The following is a 24710-nucleotide window of genomic DNA, read 5'->3' on the forward strand; positions in this document are numbered from 1 at the left end:
AACAAAATGGAAACCCCTCAGTGGTGGGAATGGTTAATGCACTTGGCTGCTAAACAAAAGGTTGGAGGTTCTAGTCTACTCAGAGGTGGCTCAGTCAGAGAAAAGGCCTGGCTATCTACTTCTGAAAAATCAGCCATTGAAAACCCCGTGGAGCAGTTCTACTCTGACACACATGGGGTCACCATGAGTTGAATCAGCTCAACTGCAGTTGGCTTGATTCTAACGGAATAGTTAGGTCAGAGTTTAGGCCTGCCTGCACCCAGAGTGGATCTAAAAATCTAGGCAACTCCGACAATGACCACATACCTGTAGCATAATGGATTAACTTAAATTCTTAATAAGAGCAGATTTGTACCTAAACTAGCATGTGATCATCTTTCACAATAAATGAATTAATAGAGCTAACTAAATGAAATTATGCACATAAAAATGCATAACGGTTTAATTAACAGGATTAAATAGTGTAAAGTACTCAGTACAAGGATATGTTTCCTTTATAATAAAAAAGTAATTAAATAGTATTTTTCAAAATGTCATTTCCTTCTCTTTCGCCAACCCAAATCAATGAATTTACTGATAGCTCCTTCCTATGCATGCATTCAACTGACCCATTTCCAGATCCCATGACTCAGGCTGGTTTTAACAAAAAGATAAGCCTAGTGTCACTGACTAAATTTAAACATCAATATGGACTTGCTTCCCTTGTACAAAGTGTAGTGTTTTCATTTATAGATTGCCACTAGGATACCTTAGTAATGCCATCCAGTTTGATGCAGAAATTTCAAAGTTTAAGTATCTTAATGAATAAGGTTTAGATCATGCAAGATACCCCTTCTTTCTCAGGGAATTGCTCCTTATTTCAGTATCTTATAAATATCAGTGGAGCATTATGGGATAACCTAGAAACAAACCCACATATGTCAGTATGATTTATGGTAGACTTGGCCAGCAACAACAGGGGGAAAGGAGGGGCAGTTCATTAAATGGTGCTAGGGAAATTGATTATTCATATCGAAAATAATTAAAATAGACCTGTACTTCATTCCATTCACAGAAATCAATTCAGGTAGATTGAGGGACTTAAATGTAAAAGGCAACACTTTTAAACTTCTAGAAGAAAATATAGGAGAATAGCTTTATGACCTTGGAGGAGGGAAGGATTTCTTAAATGAGACGAAAAAGTGCTAGCCTTAAGGCAAGGGACTGATAATTTGACTGCCTTAAAATTAAAGATGTTACTTTTTCAAAAGACATTAAAAGAGTGAGGAGTAAAAGCTACATTCTGGGGGAGATATTTGCCGTACATATATCTGACAAATAAACCAAAAACCCATTGCCATCGAGTCGATTCCGACTCATAGCGATCCTGTAGGACAGAGTAGAACTGCCCCATAGAGTTTCAGGGAGCACCTGGTGCATTCAAACTGCTGACCTTTTGGTTAGCAGCTGTAGCACTTAACCACTACACCATCAGGGTTTCCTGACAGATAATAGGGATACAGAAGCGTGTCCTTTAGAAGATGAGACTTTACTTCATCAAATGACATTGTAAAATGAGAGGAAAAAACAAGCCGTAAACTGGAGGAAGATATTTGCAATACACACAACTGACATAGTAATAAAGAAAAAAGCACCACTTAGAGTAAGCAAAAGCCTTAAACAGAAACTTCACAGAATGGAAATGTGAATAGTCAATAAAAATATGAAAATATGATCACATTAGTAATCAAGGAAATGCAAATTAAAGTCACCAGGTAATACTATTTTATATTCCCCAGGTGTGGCAAAAATTTTAAAGTCTAAACATCCACGGTAAGGACGGGGAAACAATAGGAAGTCTTAGACGTATTGGTGGCAGTTTGAGGTAGTACAGCCACTTGGAGTAACACTGCAGCTATGTCAAGTAGAGTTGAAGCTGAGAGTACCTTACAGCCTAGTCATCCACTTCCACCGTCCACAGCTGGGAGTAGTGGTTCTCAACCATTCTGTACGTTAAAATCTCAAAGGAAACATGCCAAAAATACTTAAACCCAGCCTTACCCTGAGTCCTGTGGCTCCCAGATTGAGTACTAAGGTGCCTTGGGGCAGGGCAGCAAACCCACAGAGCACCTGGAGCATTTCAAATATTCAAGGAAAATACAAGGATACTTGGCAACTCTTGAATACTGTGTGAACTTGTAGCTTGAGGTTAAAGCTCAATTCACAATTTCAGTACTGGGCATGCTTGCTACATTCCTTTCTATTATGCAGTATTTTGCAAAACTGAGTGTTCAGTAATTACTGAAATAAAAAGTACGTGTATTAGGTGCCATCGAGTCGATTTTGACTCATAGCGACCTCATGTGACAGAGTAGACTTGCCTCATATGGTTTTCTTAGCTGTAGTCTTTCATTGTGTGATCTTTGCGTGGTATTTCTCCGGTGGAGCCACTGGGTGGGTCTGAACCTCCAACCTTTCAGTTAGCAGCTGAGTGCTTAACTCCTTATGCCACCAGGGCTCCTTGAAAAAAGCACATATCACATGAAAATTATACCACATATGAAACAGGAAATGAAAGTGTCAGTGGCTTCTGATCCCAAGGTTTGAGAACTTGTATGTTGCCTAGCAGGAGCAAGTATCCCATTAGTAAGTAATTGTGGCTATTTAAAAATGAAATTAAACTATTAATTTTTTTCTTTGATTTTATGTGCGTTATTTTTTTTCAAACAGCAATGACTTGTTAAGACATAAAAACTTAGTAAGTTGTTGGGACCTGTTAAAATTTCTTTTGTCCTACGGATAACTGAGATACCATGTGTGCCTTGAACTGAGAATGTTTGGGAGTCTCTGCCCCAGATCAGTTAACTCAGAATTTCTGGAAATGGACTCTGTATGTCAGTGTCTTTAAAAATCTTCCAGGTGATTCCAAATTGCCACCAGGGTTGAGAACGACTGCTAAAGAGACTCTTACACATATGATGTAGGAAAATAATATTCAAAGTGTATCAATAGACCAGTATTTGCATCTGAGTTCAGATAAGTATAGTCTATATTGATCATACTTTTTGTGAATAATGGTACAACTTTTGAAAGCTTTTTCTATTATGCTCATTCTGATTATTTTATTGAAATGTAATTTTATGCCTGTTGAATTTAATAATTAAAAAATTGGAGCTTGCCTTTTGTTTGTATTTTTCTCATTATGTTTCTAGTAATTTATTATTTATACAGGTTTATTGGGAGCCCTGCTGGTGCAGTGGTTAAGAGTTATGCTGCTAACCAAAAGGTCAGCAGTTCAGATCCACCAGCTGCTCCCTGGAAACCCTATGCGGCAGTTCCACTCTTTCTTATAGGGTTGCTAGGAGTCAGGAATCGACTGGATGGCAACTGGGCTTTTTTTTTTTTTAATAGCTTTTTTGAGGTATAATTAACATACAGTAAGTCAGGGCTTTGAACTGGTTCTTCCCACTTCAGACATGGCCAAGGAAGTGAAATTGGAACAGACCTGAATTTTTAAAATTTGGGTGAACCAGGGTGATACCTGGAATGGAAAAATTACAAGTGAAAGCCCTCCTAGAAACTTAATCTCTCTCTTAGAAAACAAGGGCGGTGTGTGCATTGCATAAGAACCAAATCTCTTGCCCGTGGGATTTGGAGCACAGTTGGAAAGGGCAGTGCCTGCTCAAACATGGTGGCCAATCTCACTGCTTTGAATGTGTGTCGCTTTCCACAGACCTGCCAATAATCCAGCCTCGGGCATCAGGTTCCTGAAAGGGCTCAATATGCCTCTTCCTGGTCTCCAATTCCATTGCTTTGACCTGTAATTTTTCCTTTCAGGCTACTGTTCCAGATCACCCAAACTGTAAAACTTCGAGTCTGTTTGGCCGTTTATTGGCCATGACTGAACTGGTTCGAAGCCCAGCAATAAACTGCATCTATTCAAAATGTACAGTTTACACCTTTCAGCCAAAGGTTAGACAGGCACATAAAACAAAACGAGACTAAAGAGGCACACCAGCCCAAGGGCAAGGACTAGAAGGCAGGAGGGGACAGGAAAGCTGGTAATAGGGAACCCAGGATTGAGAAGGGAGAGTGTTGACATGTTGTGGGATTGGTAACCAATGCCTCAAAACAATATGTGTACTAATTGTTTAATGAGAAACTAGTTCATCTAAAGTACAATAATAAAAATATATATAAAAAAATAAATGTACAATTTAATAAATTTGGGCATATGTATACTCCTGTCCTTCTTGGATTATTTGCTCAGCATACAGATTGGATAACCACGGTGAAAAGATTACAACCCTGACGTGCACATTTCCTGATTTTAAAGAATGTGGCATCAGGATTGATTTAACAACCTTTGATACGCAGATGATACAACCTCGCTTGCTGAGAGTAAAAAGAACTTGAAATACTGATGAAGACCAAAGATGACAGCCTTCATTATGAATTACACTTTAACATAAAGAAAAGAATAATGGACCAATAAAGAACATCATGATAAATGGAGAAAATATTGAAGTTGTCAAGGATATCATTTTACCTGGATCCATAGTCAGCACCCATAGAACCAGAAGTCAAGAAATCAAATGACATATTGCATTGGGCAATGTTGTTGTTATGTGCCATTGAGTTGGTTCCAACTCTCTTTAAAGTGTTAAAAAGCAAAGATGTCTCTTTGAGGGCTAAGGTAAGCCTGACCCAAGCCATGGTATTTTCAGTCACCTCATATACATGTGAAAGCTTGACAATGAATAAGGAATACTGAAGAAGAATTGGTGCGTTTGAATTATGGTGTTGATGAAGAATATTCAATATACTACAGGCTGTCAGAAGAATGAATAAATCTGTCTTGGAAGAAGTACAGCTGGAATGTTCCTTAGAAGTGATGATGGCGAGACTTTGTCTCACATACTTTGGACATGATATCAGGAGGGACCAATCCCGGGAGAGGGACATCGTCCTTGGTAAGGAAGACCCTCGATGAGATGGATTGACACAGTGGCTACAACAATGGGCTCAAACATAGCAACAATTGTGAGGATCGTGCAGGATCAGGCAGTATTTTGTTCTGTTGTACATAGGGTTGCTATGAGTTGGAACCAACTTGATGGCACCTAACAACAATAACATACTCCTGTGCAAGTGTTACTATAACCAAGATAGGGAACATACCCATCACCCTCCAAAAATGTTTTTGTGTCCCTTTATAATCCTTCCTTTTGCCCCTCCATGCTCTCCCATACCCCCCTGCTTTTGTCCCCTCCCCAGGGCGACCACTGATCTGCTTTCTGATTCTACAAATTAGTTTTCATTCTCTAGAATTTCATATATGGGATCTTACAGTACATACCATACTTTTATGTGGCCTCCTTTGCTCAGCATAGTTATTTTTCAGTTCAACTGTGTCGTGCGAATTGGCAGTTCATTCTTTTTACTGCTGAGTGGTATTCCACTGTACAGATATACTACCAAAAGTTTGCCCATTCACTTATTGATGGACGTTGGGGTTGGTTCCAGTTTTGGACTATTACAGATAAAGCTGCTATGAGCATTTGTGTACAAATTTTTGTGTGGAAATAGGCTTTTGTTTCATTCGGTAAATAAATATGTAGGAGTGGAATGACTGGGGCATATGGTAGGTATGTGTTTATAGTACTGTAATTTATTTTTATTGTATTTTGCAAAAGCAATAGTCTGCCAGTGATTGGAAATAAATAAAACTGGCCCTTTACCAAGTGTATTATAAGCAGTATTAGCCTAGGAGACATATACAAGAATGTTTGCAGCCATGTTGTTTGTAATAGCAAAAGCAAAAAAAAAGGCTGGAATCGACTCGACGGCAACAGAACAGGTTTCAGGGAGCTATCCAGTCACCCCTTGTCAGGAGAATGGATTATTAAAAGGAGATGTATGTATTTAGCGGACTGCTTTATAACAATGAAAATGGATGAACTACAGCTACACTTAAAAAATAAATTGCAGTTACCTAAAGTTGATTTAAAAAAGAAAATTGCAAAAGAATACATACGGGATTGTTCTGTCATATAAATATAAAAAACAGACAATATTACAGTATTGTTTAGGGACACATAAGTATAGGGTGAACTATAAAGAAAAGCAAGGAAATGGCAAATACAAAATTGAGGATAGGTTTACTTATGGAAGGAGGTGGGGGTGCAGTGAGGGAGACAGGAACAAAGAAGGGCTTTTTGGGCTGAGTTGGAATCGACTCAAAGGCACACAATAACTATAACATTTCTTAAACTGCAAGAATGCATTTTGATGTTATTTTTTGTGCTTATATTTCATTGTACATTTTCTTTTGTGTGTATTCAATATATAACAGTTAGTTGGGAAGGGAGTTTGATAAGCAAGACAGAAGGTAGCAATTACAAAACTTCAAGGATGGAAAAAAATCCAGCTTTAAATAAATATATATTTGAATAATATGCTCTTAGACATTACATTTGGAAAAAATCAGGGACATTAAACCAAGCCATCAAGATGTATTTGGTTAAGAAATATAGGAAGTATAATATGTTATTCACTGGAATGATGCCTTGTAACCATGTAATATGATTAAATCAGTTAACAATATATTAAAGATTGTTAAAAAAAACATAGTCTCAATGGATTTCATCAAATTAAAAATGCATGTCCTTCATGTTTATGATAATTGAGAAATGGTTTACAGCATGTAAAATGAGAATCAAAAATTGGTAAGCAGATGTCCTGTGTTTCCCAGATGGATGAGATTTATAGTTAAGTAGGAGTTAGGTTAAAAGCCAGAGAAGATGGGGGAAGTTAAGAAAGAGTTGGAAATTCTTACTAAAGGAAGATAAAACTGAATTCTTCGCTAAAATAAAACTTTAGAGATGATACCTTGTAAGATTTCTCTCTGTTTGTCTTTTTGCCTTTTCAGTGGCTTAATCTTTGGGAAGAAAGGGTGCAGCTAAGCTCCCTTTTTAGTAAGGGCTTTAGTGTTTCAGAAACATATAGGGAGCCACTTTCCATAGAATCAGGCATACATTCAAGGAAAACCTTTACACCAGAGGAAGCAAGAGCCTGCCAGCGTCAGATCTAAGACTTACAAGGGTAGGAAAGGAGAGATGGGGACTAATATATAATAAGAATTCGGTGTGGTCAAGGCATTCTGCTGAGGATATTATACCTCTTGTCTGATAGCCTTAACTGTCAGAGCTAGCTTATTTTCCTCACCTTTAAGATGTTGTCAGGTGCCATTGAGTCAGCTCCAACTCATAGCAACCCTAGGTACAACAGAAGGAAACACTGCCCAGTCCTATGCCATCCTCATAATTGTTGCTACGTTTGAGCCAATTGTTGCAGCTGCTGTGTCAATCCATCTCATTGAGGTCTTCCTCTTTTTCGCTGACCCTCTACTTTACCAAGCATGATGTCCTTCTCAAGGGACTGATCCGTCCTGACAACATATCTAAAGTACGTGAGATAAAGTTTTGCCATCCTTTCTTCTAAGGAACATTCTGGATGTACTTCTTCCAAGACAGATTTATTTGTTCTTCTGGTAGCCCATGGTATATTCAGTATTCTTCACTAACACCATGATTCAAATTCATCAGTCTTCCTTATTCATTGTCAAGCTTTCGCATGTATACGGGGCAATTGAAAATACTGTGGCTTGGGTCAGGCTCACCTTAGTCCTCAAAGAGACATCTTTGGTTTTTAACACTTTAAAGGGATCTTTTGCAGCTGATTTGCCCAATGAAATATATATTTGGATTTCTTGACTGCTGCTTCCATGGACATTGATTGTGGATCCAAGTAAGATGAAGTACTTGACAACTTCAATATTTTTTCATTTTATCATCATATTGCTTTTACTGGTCTAGTTGTGAGGATTTTTGTTTATGTTGAGGTGTAAGTCATGCTGAAGGCTGTAACCTTTGGTCTTCATTTGTAAGTGCTTTAAGTCCCCTTCACTTTTAGCAAGCAAGATTGTGTCATCTGCATCTCACAGGTTGTTAATGCATCTTCTTCCAATCCTGATGCCACATTCTTCGTATAGACCAGCTTCTAGGATTATTTGCTCTGCACCTTTGAGATAGATTTTATTATTCTCATTTTACACATGAGTTTACTGAACTATGGAAGTTAAAACCTTGCCAAAGATTTCAAAGGAGGAAGATTTAAACCCAAATCCATTTGATTGCAAAACATATCTTCATTCTGTTAATCTACTACTACTAGTTCCAACTGAGTTGATTCTGACTCATGGTGACCCCATGTGCGTGAGAGTAGAAATGTGCTCCGTAAGGTTTTCAGTGGCTGACTTCAGAAGTAGATTACCAAATCTTTCGTCTGAGATGCCTCTAGGTGGACTCAAACCTCCAACTTTTCGTTTAGTAGCATTAAGCATTTGCGCCAGCCAGAGACTCACTGCTAACAATAATAATAGCCAACGATTATTGAGCACTTTACTATATTTGTTCAAAGAACTGTTCCAAGTGATACATAGATTTTTGTTTCTCTTTTAAGCCTCACAACAACACTATGATGTAGAAACTATTACCCCACTTTACAGATGAGAAAACTGAGGCACAGAATGTTGAGTAACTTGCTAAAAGTCTCAGAATTAGCAGCAGAGTTGGTTGAGCTCATGCTCTTAAGCTGTTCTGTCTCTTATGAGTATGTGTGCCCTTTTAGGGATCAGGCTTGATTATAACTGTCAAGGAAATTTCATGGTTTCTAATAACCTTTGAACCGTATGATTCATGGGAACTGATTTCTCCAAACTGGGTACTTTTGGGTTACCTCACCTCCAGTAAGCCTCTCTTTTCTAATTGGATCATACCCTCTAAGATGCTTCACTGCTGAAATGTAATGGTTTTGGGAAATAGTTCTTAGCCAGTTCTAACAAGTTTGTTGTTAGTTGCTGTTGAGTCAATTCTGACTCATGGCGACCCATGTGTTCAGAGTAGAACTTGCTCCATAGGATTGTCAATGGCCGTGGCCTTTCAGAAGCAGATCACCAGGCTTGTCTTCCGACTAGCCTGAGTGAGTTTGAACCGCCAATCTTTTCCCTAGTAGCTGAGTGTTTAATTGTTTGTGCCACCCAGTGGCCTCTAACAAATTCAGCGAGGTTCTTATTGTTTTACTCTTTTCAGACCCTTTACTCATTCTTTTCTATGCAATGAGAATGAGTACAAGAACTTTTAGTTAAGGACTTTCACTAAGACTTAAAAGAAACAGTAACTAAACACCATTTTAACTGTTAGATGGGGTTATAATTCATATCTTTTCTACTCCAGAAATATTTGAGGTAAGTTAAAATAAAAAAAAACAATACAGTGAGATAAATATAATAAAATTTCCCAGCAGTATAGAGGAAATAGGAGATAGTTATACCAAAAACTTAAGGTACTTTAGCTATTGCTGTTGAGCATTTAATGCTGAATTTCCTGGCAGCCAAAGCAACAGGAAAATATAATTGGTCAAATAATTGTTATTTTATGTTCAAAGAAGGTAAATTAGTTCATTGGGAAGGATAGGCTACAGTGATAGGCCAACTGCCAACCCTTTCTTTTCTCCAAGTTAAATCGTATCTAAATTTTCAATGAAACACAGATCTTAAAGTGGTGCAGTAGGGACCTTAAAGAACTGCCACTGATAGTCTTTAAATGAGGTGATGTGGAAATGCTGTAATTCTTACCTGGCAACACTTACGTTTTAGGTTTGCTCTTCTGTGGAAAGACCAGATTCCAGCTTATCTCCTTACTTTAGTTGGGTCTTTGCTGAAAGGTCACCCCCTTCTCTAACTGCCACCTCTAAATGAGGTCCTTCTGTCCTTGCTTGCATTACTGTCTATGGCTGCACTGTCCAATATGATAGCTATTATCCATGTGTGGCAATTAAAATTCATTAAATTACATAAAACTAAAAATTCAGTTTGGTCAAAAAGATACACTGAAATCGTTACCTCTGGTGCCTGTGAAGTGACCTTGTTTAGAAATAAGGTCTTTGAAGAATCTATGGTGCTTGGTTGATGCAAACAGTTCAGTTAACACGAGGTCATATTGGAGTAAAGTGGGTCCTAATCCAGTCTGAGTGACTCCTTATAAAGGAGAAGAAGAGAGAGAGAAAGGGAAAGGGAAGACGACCACGTGAAGATGCATTTGCAATTCAAGATACACCTAGGTCTATCAGAAGCTGAGAGAGACAAGAAAGGACCTTCCCCTAAAACCCTTCCCCTAAAGCCTTCAGAGAGAACATTGCCCTGCCAACACTCTAAATTTGGAACACTAGTCTCCAGAACTGTGAGACAATAAATTTCTGTTGTTTAAAGCCAGCCAGTTTGTGGGTCTTTGTTATGGCAGCCATAGGAAACTAATACAAGTACCTTGGTCACAGTAGCCACATTTCAAGTGCTTAATAGCCATACGTGGGCAGCGCAGATACGTCATTGCAGCAGGTTTTATTGGGCAATACTGATCTATGCTCTTATCCTGACTTTCATTTTCTTCATAGAACCTTCCCAACATTATGCCATACACTTAAGATTTTATTTGTTTACATCACACTAGAAGGTGTGCTTCAGGAGGGTTGGATTTTTTTTGGGGGGGGGGTTGACAATATACACAACCAAACATACATCTGTTCACAAGTTCAATGACGTTGATTACATACTTCATAATATGTTAGCATTCTATCTCTACCCCTATTGTTAAAAAAAAAAAAATTTTTTATATACCATTAATTTAGGCCCTCTGGAGGACAGAGATTTTTATTTCTAGAACAGTGCTAAATCCTTAGTACCTAAAGCAGTGTCTGGCGTAGTACAGGCTCTCTGTAAATACTTGTTGAATGAACCAATAAATGAATGAATGAATGATTAGCATTATTTTGCAGTTTCAAAAATATTATGTCTAGTGCCCTTGGATGACCTTGTACGCCTTTCTCTCATAGTTTTAAAGATGAAAGAATGAATATTCTGTATCCAAAGACACATATTTTTAAGATAAAGTGATAATGTTAAATATATTAGCCAAATATTTATTTCTTTCCTTTTTCATATTATGAAAGATAATGAAGATGAGAATTCTGCTTAACAACTAACATATTGCCCTGAATATGAAGGTTGTTGTTGTTGTTAGGTGCCCTCGAGTCGGTTCCGACTCATAGTGACCCTATGCACAACAGAACGAAACACTGCCTGGTCCTGTGCCATCCTTACAATCGTTATGCTTGAGCTCATTGTTGCAGCCACTGTGTCAATCCACCTCATTGAGGGTCTTCTTCTTTTCCGCTGACCCTGTACTCTGCCAAGCATGATGTCCTTGTCCAGGACTGATCCCTCCTGACAACATGTCCAAAGTATGTAAGATGCAGTTTCACCGTCCTTGCCTCTAAGGAGCATTCTGGCCGCACTTCTTCCAAGACAGATTTGTTTGTTCTTTTGGCAGTCCATGGTATATTCAATATTCTTCGCCAAAAACACAATTCAAAAACGTCAACTCTTCTTTGCTTTTCCTTATTCATTGTCCAGCTTTCACATGCATATGATGTGATTGAAAATACCATGGCTTGGGTCAGACGCACCTTAGTCTTTAGGGTGACATCTTTGCTCTTCAACACTTTGAAGAGGTCCTTTGCAGCAGATTTGCCCAATGCAAATATCAAACCTAGTTTTTTCTTTGGACTAAGAAGTTATGCGAGTACAAAGAGAAAGCAAAGCACTTTTTATGTGGCTAATTGGACTTAAAATGGTATGTAATTTAAAGCAGCTGCAGTACACTGAGATGGAATTTATTAAAAGTAATATTATGCAATTATAGTTATAAACAAGAAATCATAATAAATTCTAAAATTGGATAGAGCTGTCAGTTTACCTCAATTAATTTCAAATAAGAAATATCTAGAAATGTGAGCTTATCTCAGTTAATTTCAAGTAAAAATAGTCCATGAAAGATTGCAGTGCCCAAAAGAAATTTGCTATCTGAGCAAAATGTAACTAGAAGCATGACTACCCTAGGTTTGCCTATAAATAGACGAAATTAGCTTTGTGATCCCAGCCAAGGATATAGCTTCAATAGCCCTAAAAAAGTTTTTTTTTTTCTTTCTATTGGGCCCAGCTTTGTCAGGATATGCTTGGAATGGTGATGGAGGAAGGAATTACCTGGTAGAGACAGACAGGCCTGGTAAATCACCTTTAGCAATTAGCCAAATGTTAGCTATAGGTTGACTGTCATATCCAATTGCAGTGTCTGACAATTAGGAACTAGGTAAAATAGGAGTGTTATCTCCTTCTCCTTCTCTTTCTAAAAAACAAATATTTTCTGAGTAGTGTTAGTTCTCAATAGATTTGTAAATACAGATCATGGAGTATCTCTAGCCTGTATGAGATTGGTGTTATTTTTCTATTTCAAGAAAAAACAAAAACAGAAAAACCACTATAGTTACATTACCATTGATAGCGTGCCTTTAAATATGAAATACTTACTGACGATGCAGTCAAACCCTTCAGGAAACTGGAGGTCTTCAAATGAAGACATACTAAAAGCAAAGAGGGGAAAATGTGGGAAAAAAAATAAACTGTAGCTTTTACATGTATTTTTTAGAATTAGAATTGGATTTGTTAGTAGTTTTTGTTATTAGACAGAATGTTTGAATTGCCACAACCAATGAGATAAAATAAGCTTTCAACTAAAAAAAAAATTATGGTTAATGTCCTTGAGTAACCTCAGTACTTTTATTGATTTTTACATCAAGTCCAGTGTAGGGCCAAGTTTTCATAAAAATAATGACTACCTTTGGAAACCCATATGTTCAGTTAAAGTTTCTGAGGTGAAATAAATATGAATTAAGGATTCATAAAAATTTTTACTTTTGCAATTTCAATTTTTTTGTAGTTGTCGAAAATATACACAGCAGAGCATATACCAATTCAACAATTTCTACATGTACAATTCAGTGATGTTGGTTACATTCTTCAAGTTATGCAACCATTCTCAGCCTCCTTTTCCAAATTGTTCCTCCCCCATAAGAGGCCCTGGTAATGCAGTGGCTAAGCACTCGGCTGCAAAGTGAAAGGTCAGTGGTTAGAACCCACCATATCCTCCATGGGAGAAAGGTGTGGCAGTCACCTTCCATAAAGATTACAGCCTTGGAAACCCTATGGGGCAGCTTCACTCTCTGCTAAAGGGTCACTATGAGTGGGAATCAACCCAACAGTAACAGGGTAGTTAGTCCTCCCCCATTAACATAAACGCACTGCACACTAATGTTCCTACCTAATATTTTGAATTGCTGTTGTCAATTTGATCTTATCTTATAGTTATTAAAAAAGCATAATGATGAAGGCAGGCATCCTTTACTAGTTTAAGCAAAACTTTTGTTTGGTTTTAAGAAGACTCCAGGGGATATTTTGGTTTAAAGGTTTAAAGATTATTTTGGGGCAATAGTTTCAGGGGTTGATCCAGCCTCTGTGGATCCAGAAATTCTGGATTCCTTGAGAATTTGAAATTTTATTCTGCATTTTCTCCCTTTCATCAGGATTCTTATATAGTATCTTTGCTCAGAATGTTCAGCATTGGTAGCTAGGCACTATCTAGTTCTTCTGATCTCATGGCAAAGGAGGCGGTTGTTCGTGGAGACAATTAGCCACATATTCCATTTCCTCCTCCTAATGTTGACTCTCCTTCTTCCTCTGTTGCTCTAGGTGAATAGAGACCAATTGTTATGCCTTGGATGGCCACCTGCAAGCTTTTAAGACTCTAGGTACTACAATGAACTGGGAGATAGAAGCACTAAACATGTTATTAGGCCAATTAACCAGGACGTCCCATGAGACCATGACCCTAAACTTCCAAACCAAGGAACCAAATCCCATGCGATGTTTGGTTATCCATAGCAGCCTTGGCAGTTTTTTTGTCATTGTTGTAAATATACCTATCACACAAGTTTTGCCAATTCAATGCAATTGACAGCAATTGCATTAACCGACTAAGCAACCCTATCCTAAATCAATGCAATTTTCCATCACTCTAAACTGAAACTCAGTACTCTGTAAGCAACTACACCCCCCTTTCTCCCTTCCTCCTGCCCCTGTTAACCACTAATAAACTTTGGTCTCTATACATTTGCCTGTTCTTGTCTTTTTATTCAAGTGAGGCAATTCAATATTTGTCCTTTTGTGATTGACTTATTTCACTCAGCATAGTATCTTCGAGCTACGTCCATATTGTAGCATATATCAAGACTTCATTTCTTTTATAGCTGAGCAGTATTCCATTGTATGTACCACATTTCGTTTATCCATTCATCTATTGATGGATGTTTTGGCTACTATGAATAGTGCTGCAGTGAACATTGGCGTACGGGTATTTGTTTGAGTCTCTGCTTTCAAGTCTTTTGGGGTATATACCTAGGAGTGGAGTTGCTGGGTCACATGGTAGTTATATTTTTAGCTTTTTGAGGAACTGCCCCACTGTTTTCCGCAGAAATTGTACCATTTTGCATTACCACTAGCAATGGATAAGGGTTCCAATTTCCCTGCAATTTCAATTCTTGATGCTTTGTTGAAAAAAAAAAAAAAAAGAATATATGTATATATCTAAATTTTTATTTCTTTTGGTACTGGATCTAGAGTGTAATTTTTTAAAACTTCGCATCAAGGTTGTAAAGATAAATTCACTTACTGTTAAGACCTTAGGGGTTGTTTTAGCTGTAGTACCTAGAGGACATTGCATATGTGCTAAAATAGCATGAGAGCCACGGAATGCCTCAGCCTTTTGATTTTATTCAGATGTTTCCAGTTTTCTGTACATAAAAGTGGGCAAGTGGTTGTGAAAAAGAAGTTCTCTGACATACTTGACACACAGTTCAGGTTCATTTTAAATTTTACAAATACTCGACTGAAGAGTCAGGGTTCCTTTGCCTGGATGAAAGTCTGCTGAAGATTTGACTGGGCCCCTGCATGGCCAGACCCGTCTGAGGCTTTTTCATGGGTAAGGAGTTCAGAATTGATTTCACAGCATCTGATCATTACTAAAGTTTGTGAAACAAAGTAAACATCAACTCCAAAGATCATTTTTCGCTTATTCATGAGCCTATATACTTATTGCCAAATGTAGAAATCTGGCTACTCAAACAAGAATTTCTTCTTTTCCTGGGACTGTGCAAGCCAAGTACCAAGAGTATTCCACCCTGTATAGATAGTCATCTATAATGTAATATTTCCTTCTTAGTTGATTCTTACCATTATACCAGTCAATTCCAACTCATGGTGACCTTATGTATGTCAGAGTAGAACTATGCCCCATAGGGTTTTCAGGGCTGTGACCTTTTGGAAGCAGATCACCAGGCCTTTCTACTGAGGTACCTCTGGGTACATTTGAACTGCCAACCTTTTGGTCAGTAGCCCAGTGCTTAACCATTGTATCACTTATGAATCATCTTTTGATTTTGATCCACATCAAGATTTTAAGAAGGATAGTTTACTAAAATGTGGGTTTTCAGGATTATTACTGTTTTTTTAATTCTCTTTCTATAAAATATAGTTTGTGGAGGAGCACCAGATTCTTTTTTTTTTAATTACAAAATCATACTGTCTCCCCCTAATGATTCTTGTGAGGTGCTGTCAAGTCGGATCCAACTCATAGCGATCCTATGTACAGCAGAATGAAACACTGCCCAGTCCTGCGCCTTCCTTACAGTCATTGTTATATTTGAGCCCATTGATGCAGCCACTGTGTCAATCCATCTGGTTGAAGGTCTTCCTCTTTTTCCTGACCCTCTATTTTATCAAGCATCATGTCCTTCTCCAGAGACTGATCCCTCCTGACAACATGTCCAAAGTATGTAAGGTGAAGTCCTGCCATCCTTACTTCTAAGGAGCATTCTGGCTGTACTTCTTCCAAAACAGATTGTTCATTCTTCTGGCAGTCTACAGTATATTCAGTGTTCTTCACCAACACTGTATTTCAAAGGCATCAACTCTTCTTCAGTCTTCCTTATTTATTGCCCAGCTTTTCAATGTATATGAGACGATTGAAAGCACCATGGTGACTCTTGGTTTCAGGGGTAGGGCCAAGATGGCAGAGTAGTCAGATACTTCCTGTGGTCCCTCTTAAAAAGAAGACCTGAAAAAACAAGTAAATTGATTATGTACGACAATCTAGGCATCCCAAACATCAAAGACAAAGTTGAAGAGTTGGATTGAATAGCCGGGGGAGGGAGATACAGTTTAGAAGCAGTGAGGATTTGCCAGACTTGGCCTGGCTGGCACCCTGCAGCTGGATTGCCTGGCTTGTGCGGGCTGTAGCAAGCAGTAGCACTCAGGACATGTTTTCCACATCAGGAGAAACTGAGCAGTGGAGAGTCTTCACAGGCCTCTAGAGCCAGGGAGAAGAGACACTGAATCCACGAAAGTTAAGTGCAAGTGTCAAAAAAACCATTCCCCTCTCTGGAAAGTACCTCTTTCTCATTCACTTGCCCCCACCCCAGTCTGCTCTGGTCCTGAGCTGGCTTCGGGGATTGCTGCACTCCCCTGGGCCAGAAGTGGGACTGTCACACACCCTGAGCCATTCTCCTGGCTTTAGAGAAGAAACAAATTAACAAACAGGAAAAAATAATATGACAGCTCCCGTGAGAACCCAGGGCAGGCACAGCCACTTTGCCTAGGCATGGGCACAAGGGGTCCATGGTCTTGGCATGTCTTTCACCTCTGCCTAGACCTGTGTGGACCCATTTCAACAGTGTAGGCCCTCATTAGCATATTACAACAGGGTATATACCTGAAGCCTATTCTCAACTGCAACAGCTAAAGGGGAGTGGCAAATTCATGACATTTGATACCGCCCTACCCGTTAAGCAGAGTCCTCACCTACCCACATTGGAGGCCTGAGAACTAGTAGCTCTACCCATTCCACCTAGCCACCCATGACAGGGGTCCGATTATAAGTAGTGCCTTCCAGTTCTTACAGCCAACAGCACTGGGTGCCCAAAATCTGGCTGCAAGACCCACTCACCTACCCATTCTAGGGAACAGGTAAACACCTTCCACCCAGGCATTCAGAGGCAGCCATCAGACTCCTATCTTGCTGAGCGCATAACCCCCTACTGCAGCCAAATACCTGTGCCTACTCCAATCACCCCTACATAGCCCTGCCCATGTAGGACTGTAGGTGACAGCCTGCACCACACACTCAGTGACCAGCAACCTGAGCACCTGAGCTGAATCCACACAAGAAAAGTAAACAGACTCTTGGGCTTACATACCTACTAACAGCTCTAAACACCTGGTGACAGGACATGAGAGCTTCAAAGATGCCAATAATCAAAGTAGCTCACGTGACCAGCCTATTCGGGCGTATCAAAACAAAACAAGAAGCTAGGACACAGTAAGAAAACATTAAATAAATAAATATAATAACTTATTGATGGCTCAGAGACAACAGTCAATTTCAAATCATATAAAGAGTCAGACCATGATGGGTTCAGCAAATGACCAAAACAGAGAACTAAGAAACCTCCCAGAGGAACAGAAGATCTTGGAATTATCAGAGGTAGAATTCAAAAGATTAATATACAGAGCTCTTCAAGAGATCAGTAAGGAGATCAGGCAAAAAGCAGACCAAGCAGAGGAACACACAGACAAAGCAACAGAGGAACTTAAGAAGGTTATACAAGAGCATAATGACAAATTTAACAGGCTGTAAGAATCCATAGAGAGAGCAAATAGAAATCCAAAAGATTAACAATAAAATTTCAGAATTAGTCAACTCAATAGAAAGTAACAGGAGCAGAATTGAGGCAATGGAAGTTAGAATGTGTGAGATTGGAGATAAAGCACTTTACACCAATTTATTTGAGGAAAAATCAGGTAAAAGAATTAAAAAAAAAATGAAGAAACACTAAGAATTATGTGGGACTGTATGAAAAGGAATAACCTATGAGTGATTGGAGTACCAGAATAGGGGGGGATAACAGAAAATACAGAGAGAATTGTTGAAGATTTGTTGGCAGAAAACTTCCCTGATATCGTGAAAGATGAGAAGATACCTATCCAAGAAGCTCACCGAACCCCTCACTGGGTAGATCCCAAAAGAAAACACCATGACTTGGGTCAGGTGCACCTTAGTCTTCAAGGTGACATCTTTTGCAGCAGATTTGCCCAATGCAATGTGTCTTTTGATTTCTTGACTGCTGCTTCCATGGACGTTGATTGTGGATCCAAGTAAAATGAAATGCTTGACAACTTCAATCTTTTCTCCATTTACCATGATGTTGCTTATTGGTCCGGTGGTAAGGATTTTTGTTTATGTTGAGGTGTAATCCATACTGAAGGCTGTGGTCTTTGATCTTCATTGTTAAGTGCCTCAAACCCTCTTCACTTTCAGCAAACAAGGTTGTATCATCTACATATCGAAGGTTGTTAATGAGTCTTCCTCCAGTCCTGATACCACGTTCTTCTTCATATAGTCCAGTTTTCTGATTATTTGCTTAGCATACAGATTGAATAAGTATGGTGAACCGATACAACCCTGATGCACACTTTTCTTGACTTTAAACCATGCAGAATCCTCTTGTTCTTTTCAAATGACTGCCTCTTTGCCTAAATAAAGGTCCCTTATAAGTGCAATTAAGTGTTCTGGAATTCCCATTCTTCTGGATGTTATCCAAAATTCGTTATGATCCACACAGTCAGATGCCTTTGCATAGTTAATAAAACACAGGTAAACATCTTTCTGGCATTCTCTGCTTTCAGCCAGGATCGATCTGACATCAGCAGTGATATCTCTTGTTCCAAGTCCTCTTTCTGAATCCAGCTTGAATTTCTGGCAGTTCCCTGTTGACTTACTGCTGCAATTGCTTTTGAATGATCTTCAGTAAAATTTTACTTGTGTGTGATATTAATGGTATTGTTTGATAATTTCCACATTCTGTTGAATCACCTTTCTTTGGAATGGGCACAAAGATGGATCTTTTCCAGTCAATTGGCCAGGTAGCGGTCTTCCAAAATTCTTAGCGTAGATGAGGGAATGCCTCCGACACTGCATCTGTTTGTTGAAACGTCTCAATTAGTATTCCATCAATTCCTGAAGCCCTGTTTTTCACCAGTGCCTTCAGTGCAGCTTGGACCTCTTCCTTTGGTACCATTGGTTTGTGATCATATGCTGCTTTCTGAAATGGTTGAACATCGACCAATTCTTTTTGGAATAGCGACTCTGTGTATTCCTTCCATCTTCTTTTGATGCTTCCTGCTTCGTTTAGTATTTTCCCCATAGAATCCTTCAGTAATGCATCTCAAGACTTGAATTTTCACTTCAGTTCCTTCAGCTTGAGAAATGCTGAGTGTGTTCTTCCCTTTTGATTTTCTACCTCCTTGTCTTTGCACATGTCATTATAATACTTTATTTGGTCTTCTCAAGCCACCATTTGAAATCTTCTGTTCAACTGTTACTTCATCATTTCTTCCTTTCCCTTTAGCTACTCAGCATTCGAGAGCAAGTTTCAGAGTCTCTTCTGACATCCATTTTGATCTTTTCTTTCTTTCCTGCCTTTTTAGTGGCCTTTTACTTTTGGAAAATTGCTTTGGACAATTTTGGAAATCAGAACTTCGCGTTGATATACTACTGATAATCATTCTAAAGAACGTGTTCCCATTTTGCCAGTTGCCCCCAAAATGTCTTTTTTCTCTTCTAGGATCTAATCCAGGATCCCCCATTGCATTAAATTGTTATTGTCTTTTTAGTCTCCTCCAGTTTGTAAGAGACTTTCTCAGTCTTTCATGACTTTAATACTTTCGAAGAGTACTGACCAGTTATTTTGTAGAATGTCCCTCAGTTTGGGTTTGGCTTCCTTATGGTTGGACTTGATTGTGCATTTTTGGCAAGGATACCACAGTAGTGATGCTGCGCCCCTCTTAGTGCACCAGATGTCAATATGTCTCATTGTTGATGAGCTAACTTTGGGTCACTTGGTTTAAAGTGGTGTTTGCCAGGTTTTTGCACCAAGAAGTTACTGTTTTTTCCTTTGGAATTGATTAGTATCTCTGGAGAGACAATTTGAGACTATGCAAATAGCCTGTTTCTCATCATATTTTCACCCATTAATTTTAGAATCCATTGATGAGTCTTTCATGTAACAGTTATTCCTATAGTGTATGCCAAATGATATAATTTATTTCCATCATTCCTTCTACATTTATTAATTGTAATTCTACTGTAAAGAGCCATTCCTTCTTCCTCCATTTATTTATTTACATCAGTGTGAACTCATCAAAACTTATTTTATTCTATGGAGTTTATTTGGGCAGGCTCCAGTATCCTTTTGACATATTTTCATTTCTTTCTTTTTTTTTTTTGACATTTTTCTTTTTGGCATCTCAAGATGTACCAAGCTCATTTTGTACTTTCCCCATCATTTCTCCAAAGAGCCCTAGTTTTTTTTGGAGATTGACATTAGAAACCAAAATCTGGGTGCTAGGTATGCTCTTTGCTACTAGTATGTCATCACATTGCTTCTAGTCCCTCTTAGCAAACAGAGCTGGAAAAATAAATACACTTACCTACCTACAAATGAAAGTTCACCTGATACTTACAATTATAATCTAATACCACTAGTTTCCTTCCAGACATCTCCATTTCCTTATATGTAACTCCTTTCTCTAACAGTGAGAAACCTGGCTCTCATTATCCCTAATATATTTACTTATTTATTCAACCCAGAATACATGTAGGTCCCTGGGTGGCACAAGTGGTTTGCAACTGGCTGCTAACCTAAAGGTTGGTGGTTCAAATCCACCCAGCAGCAACACTGGAAGAAAAAGCCTGGCAACCTGCTTCCATAAAGATGACAGCCTTGCAAACCGTATGAAACAGTTATACTCTGTAACATATGGGGTTGCCATAAGTTGGAATTGACTTAATGGCAACAGGTCTGGTTTTTTGTTTTTCTTCAAGTATGCATGTGGTTTTGGGATTGTAATTCCATAATCTCTGTGAGAAACAAATAACCAGAGTATACTCTTTGGGTACAGTTCTTTCTGTCTTTGATCATTCGGGTACAGTTCTTTCTGTCTTTGATATAAAACCCTGCTACCATCAAGTCAATTCAGATTCATAGTTGATTCAGATTCATAGCGACCCTACAGGACAGAGTAGAACTACCCCATAGGGTTTCCAAGGCTGTAATTCTTATGGAAGCAGACTGCCATATCTTTTTCCAGCCGAACAGCTGGTGAGTTTGAACCATCAACCCTTCAGTTAGCAGCTGAGCACTTAACCACTGCACTACCAGAGCTCCTTTTAGTCTTATATTCCAGCCCATAGTGATCCTAGAAGACCAAGTAGAACTGCCCCATAGGGTTTCCAAGGATCAACTGGTGGATTTCAACTGCTGACATTTTGGTTAGCAGCTGTTACCACTTAACCAGTGTTCCACAAGGGCTCCTTTTTAGCCTTATAGTATATAGTAAAAATATTGTCTTCTAAAATTACTTAGATTGGTCTTTTCTTTCCCACTCTTTTCAGCGTGGCTTTGTTGTTTATTTGTAATACAGCTAGGTTCATTTGTTCTTTTGAGTTCTTCTTTGAGTCCCTCCTCACATGTAGTGATTGATATTAATTGTTATTTGGAGGAGCATGTGAAATATTAATATGGCTTCAAGAATCAGAATCATACAGCGAGGCATAGATACTCAGAGAATTGTCACTCCTTCAGCCCTCTGTTCCATTTCATTCCCCCATTCCTACACCCCATTCCCTCCCACCCGCTGTAGGTAGCCATTTCATTAGCTTCTGGTTATTCTTCCTTTATTTCCTTTTGTACAAATGAGCAAATAAATATGTCTTTTTTATAGTACCAAGCAATTTGAATGCTCTTTGATGATTTCATCTCTGAGGGTACTGTACTGTTCATACTTGGTCTATCCTTACTGCTAATGTATTAGAAAGCTAAATGAAACTATGTATTTTTCTTGAAAAATAATTTTGAATTTGTTTTTTCTAGAATGAAGATGATAGCACGACTTTGAATGGGTTCATTAGCACTGAATTGTCTATTTCTTAATAGGATTTATCTTAAAAAGGATAACATAAAGCAAGCAGCAATGTTTATCAAGTTTTATTTAACTCATTATATATATACATATACATTTTAAACAGGATGTCTTAAAAATTTCTGTTTATTGTTTGAATTTAAATTATTTCAAGCACCAATTAGAGCTGCTAGTCTGTTATGTAAAATATATACTGTTGCTTCTGGAGGTCTTGCAAAATACCAGTGTTTACTTGCAAAACAAAACATTTCTCTGTATCTATGTGTATATCATTGTATACTTTTTTTCCTTTTCAAATATTCTGCAGGCATTTGGGCAGTCTTTCTCCATCCACCGTAAAGTTGCTGAGGATGGAGAGACTCGGGAGGAAACACTTCTGCAGGAGTCAGCATCTAAGGAAGCTTACTATCTGGGGAAGATCTTGGAGATGCAGAACGAGCTGAAACAGAGCCGAGCTGTGGTCACTAATGTACAGGCAGAAAATGAGCGGCTCACAGCAGTTGTTCAGGATCTGAAGGAGGTAAATAGATAAATTCCCTGTTAAAGATGTGTAGGGCAGGGAAATAAAGTTCTTCTTGTAGGAAATTGGAATAAAATATTTGCTTTAATCAGAGACTTGTATTAAATACATAATACCGACGCGAGAAATTTTTCTGCTTTCTTAGTGAAATGACAGCTTGTTCTGAGAAGAGTTTGCCTTTCTTTCTTTTAAGAATTAAAGTTTTATTTATTGACTGCTTGAGAACTGGCCCTGCCATTACTGCATAGGTATTTAAAAAGATGGTGACGTTAACACTTTCTCCCCCATGACCTGTTTTAATACAGTGTGGAAAAATACAGTTAGCTGTAATGCTCCGTATCTGTACTAATTCGTAACGACAGTGGTGTTAGCTCAAGATTCTTCTAATTGGGGGATGAGGCCCCAGGCGAGTGTCCTGAGGGGTCTTAGAGTCTGGTGATGCAGAACCCTAAACTATGTTTCCTGGCTATAGAGGAGGCAGCAAATTATAGCTGCCATGAATTGGGGAGTCTCCTTTAGACCCTGGGCCTCCAGTGAACTCATTCTTTCTCTTCAGTTCTTCCATGGCAGCATCAGACTGACAGAGTCATTCATTAGTGGAAGAGTGATGTTGGGAGCAGAAATAGCCAAAAGCAGGTTCATCCACCAAACCCTTTTAAGAGCACCTTTGGAAACTTCATATTCATTCATTCACTCCATTTTTTGTTATGAGAGCTGTAGACAAGGTACAGATGTCCCCTGATTCCTACCCATGCAGCAGCGATTGATAAATGTACAGGTGCAGTGTCTACTACTAAATGGCTTATTAACTGAATGTTTTAGTAATAAGATAGGATGAAAAATTGTGAAATATAAGATAAGAAATCCACTAATATTCCCCTTGAAAATAGTGGTATGACTAGAATTTCATTATTATGAGATATAATTTGCCCAAAATTTATTGAAATGTAAGAAACAATTTACCTCAACACATGTCCATATTACAATGAGCTAAATGAATATGGACAATAAAGTTCTTCTTTGTCTCTCTCATTGCCTTTGGAAACACCCAAATACAATGGTATGACCCTGGAGACAGAGACATGAGTCCAGCAAATGGAAGTTAGTGCTTGGTATTAAAAGGAAGGTGAGATAGTTTCAGGGCACCTTGCCTCATCTCCCTCCAACCCAAATAATTTAGGAGTGAGGTGGCTTGATTATTTTCGCCTTTGGAGCTCTGGCGTCCTGTCCCCAGATGTCTAGAGCTGTTATCAGGTACATCAGTGTAGGAGTCCATTCACTTTTCTTGTATGAATTCAGCTTAGGTGTCCAGGTAGCTGATTAACAAGTGTGTGGTACAGGCTCTGTCCTACAGTCTTAGAGGGGCAGGGGTGATTGGCGTAGGTACAAGTATCTGGTTGCAGCAGGGAGTCACACTCTGAACAAGGCGGGGGGCTGAGAATTGTCCCCAGCGTGTCTCTGAGGAAAGTATGTCCCTGTTCCCTAGACTGTACAGGTAGGTGCGTTTTACAGACGGACCATGGGCACCCAATGTTTTTGGGTGTAAGCACTGGGAGGTACCAGTTATCCTTGGACCCCTGTCACAGGTGGCTGGGTGACCAGAGTGGAGCTACCAGTCCTTAGGCCCCTGATGTGGGACAGTGAGGACCCTATTTAATAGGCAAAGCAATGTCAAACATCAAACACCCACCTCTCCGCTGCACAGCTGAAATGTTTAGAGTCTGCCAACAAGGGCCTATCCTCCTGAAATAGGCCCACACAGGTCCATGCAGAGGGAAAAGGTACTCAAAGTCCACAGATCATTTATGCCTGGACGGGAGCCGCTTCTGTCCTGAACTCCCCCCAGTGGGTGGATCTGGCAAATTATCTTTTCTCCCAATTGCAAATTTTATTCCTTCTCCAAGGCTGGGAGGATGGCTCTAGGTGCTCAACAGGGCCTATCTCAGACCCAGGGAAATCAGCCGCTGGAGCCGGCTTGGGGTTGAGGGGGCACTGTGAAATATATGCAAGTACTTAGCTTTTGCTGAGAGCGCCGTTCTTCTCTGGTTCCAGAGGTGTTAGTAGGCTGTGTGGCTGGCTGCTTCTCCCTGAGCAAACTGGCGGAATGCTAGTACCAGCCTGCCACAGCCGCTCTTGGGAATGGTGCCTGAGGTCTCCCCATGATTC

At 39.1% G+C, this 24710-nt stretch overlaps 1 protein-coding gene across 14 annotated transcripts in view; it reads left to right on the top strand.

The window, feature by feature from the left end:
- BICD1 (BICD cargo adaptor 1) overlaps positions 1 to 24710 on the top strand; it is a 278038-nt gene that overhangs the window by 119208 nt on the left and 134120 nt on the right. For all 14 annotated transcript variants that reach the window (XR_007517144.1, XM_049882774.1, XM_049882780.1 and 11 more), the window contains exon 2: positions 22332 to 22544. Coding sequence is in view for 13 of the 14 variants with exons in the window: in XM_049882774.1 (XP_049738731.1) it covers positions 22332 to 22544 (213 nt within the window). In the remaining variant the exon portion in view is untranslated. The remainder of the gene's footprint in view (positions 1 to 22331; positions 22545 to 24710) is intronic.

The sequence above is a fragment of the Elephas maximus genome, chromosome 4 (genome assembly GCF_024166365.1).
Source record: "Elephas maximus indicus isolate mEleMax1 chromosome 4, mEleMax1 primary haplotype, whole genome shotgun sequence".
Classification (NCBI taxonomy): Eukaryota; Metazoa; Chordata; class Mammalia; order Proboscidea; family Elephantidae; genus Elephas; species Elephas maximus.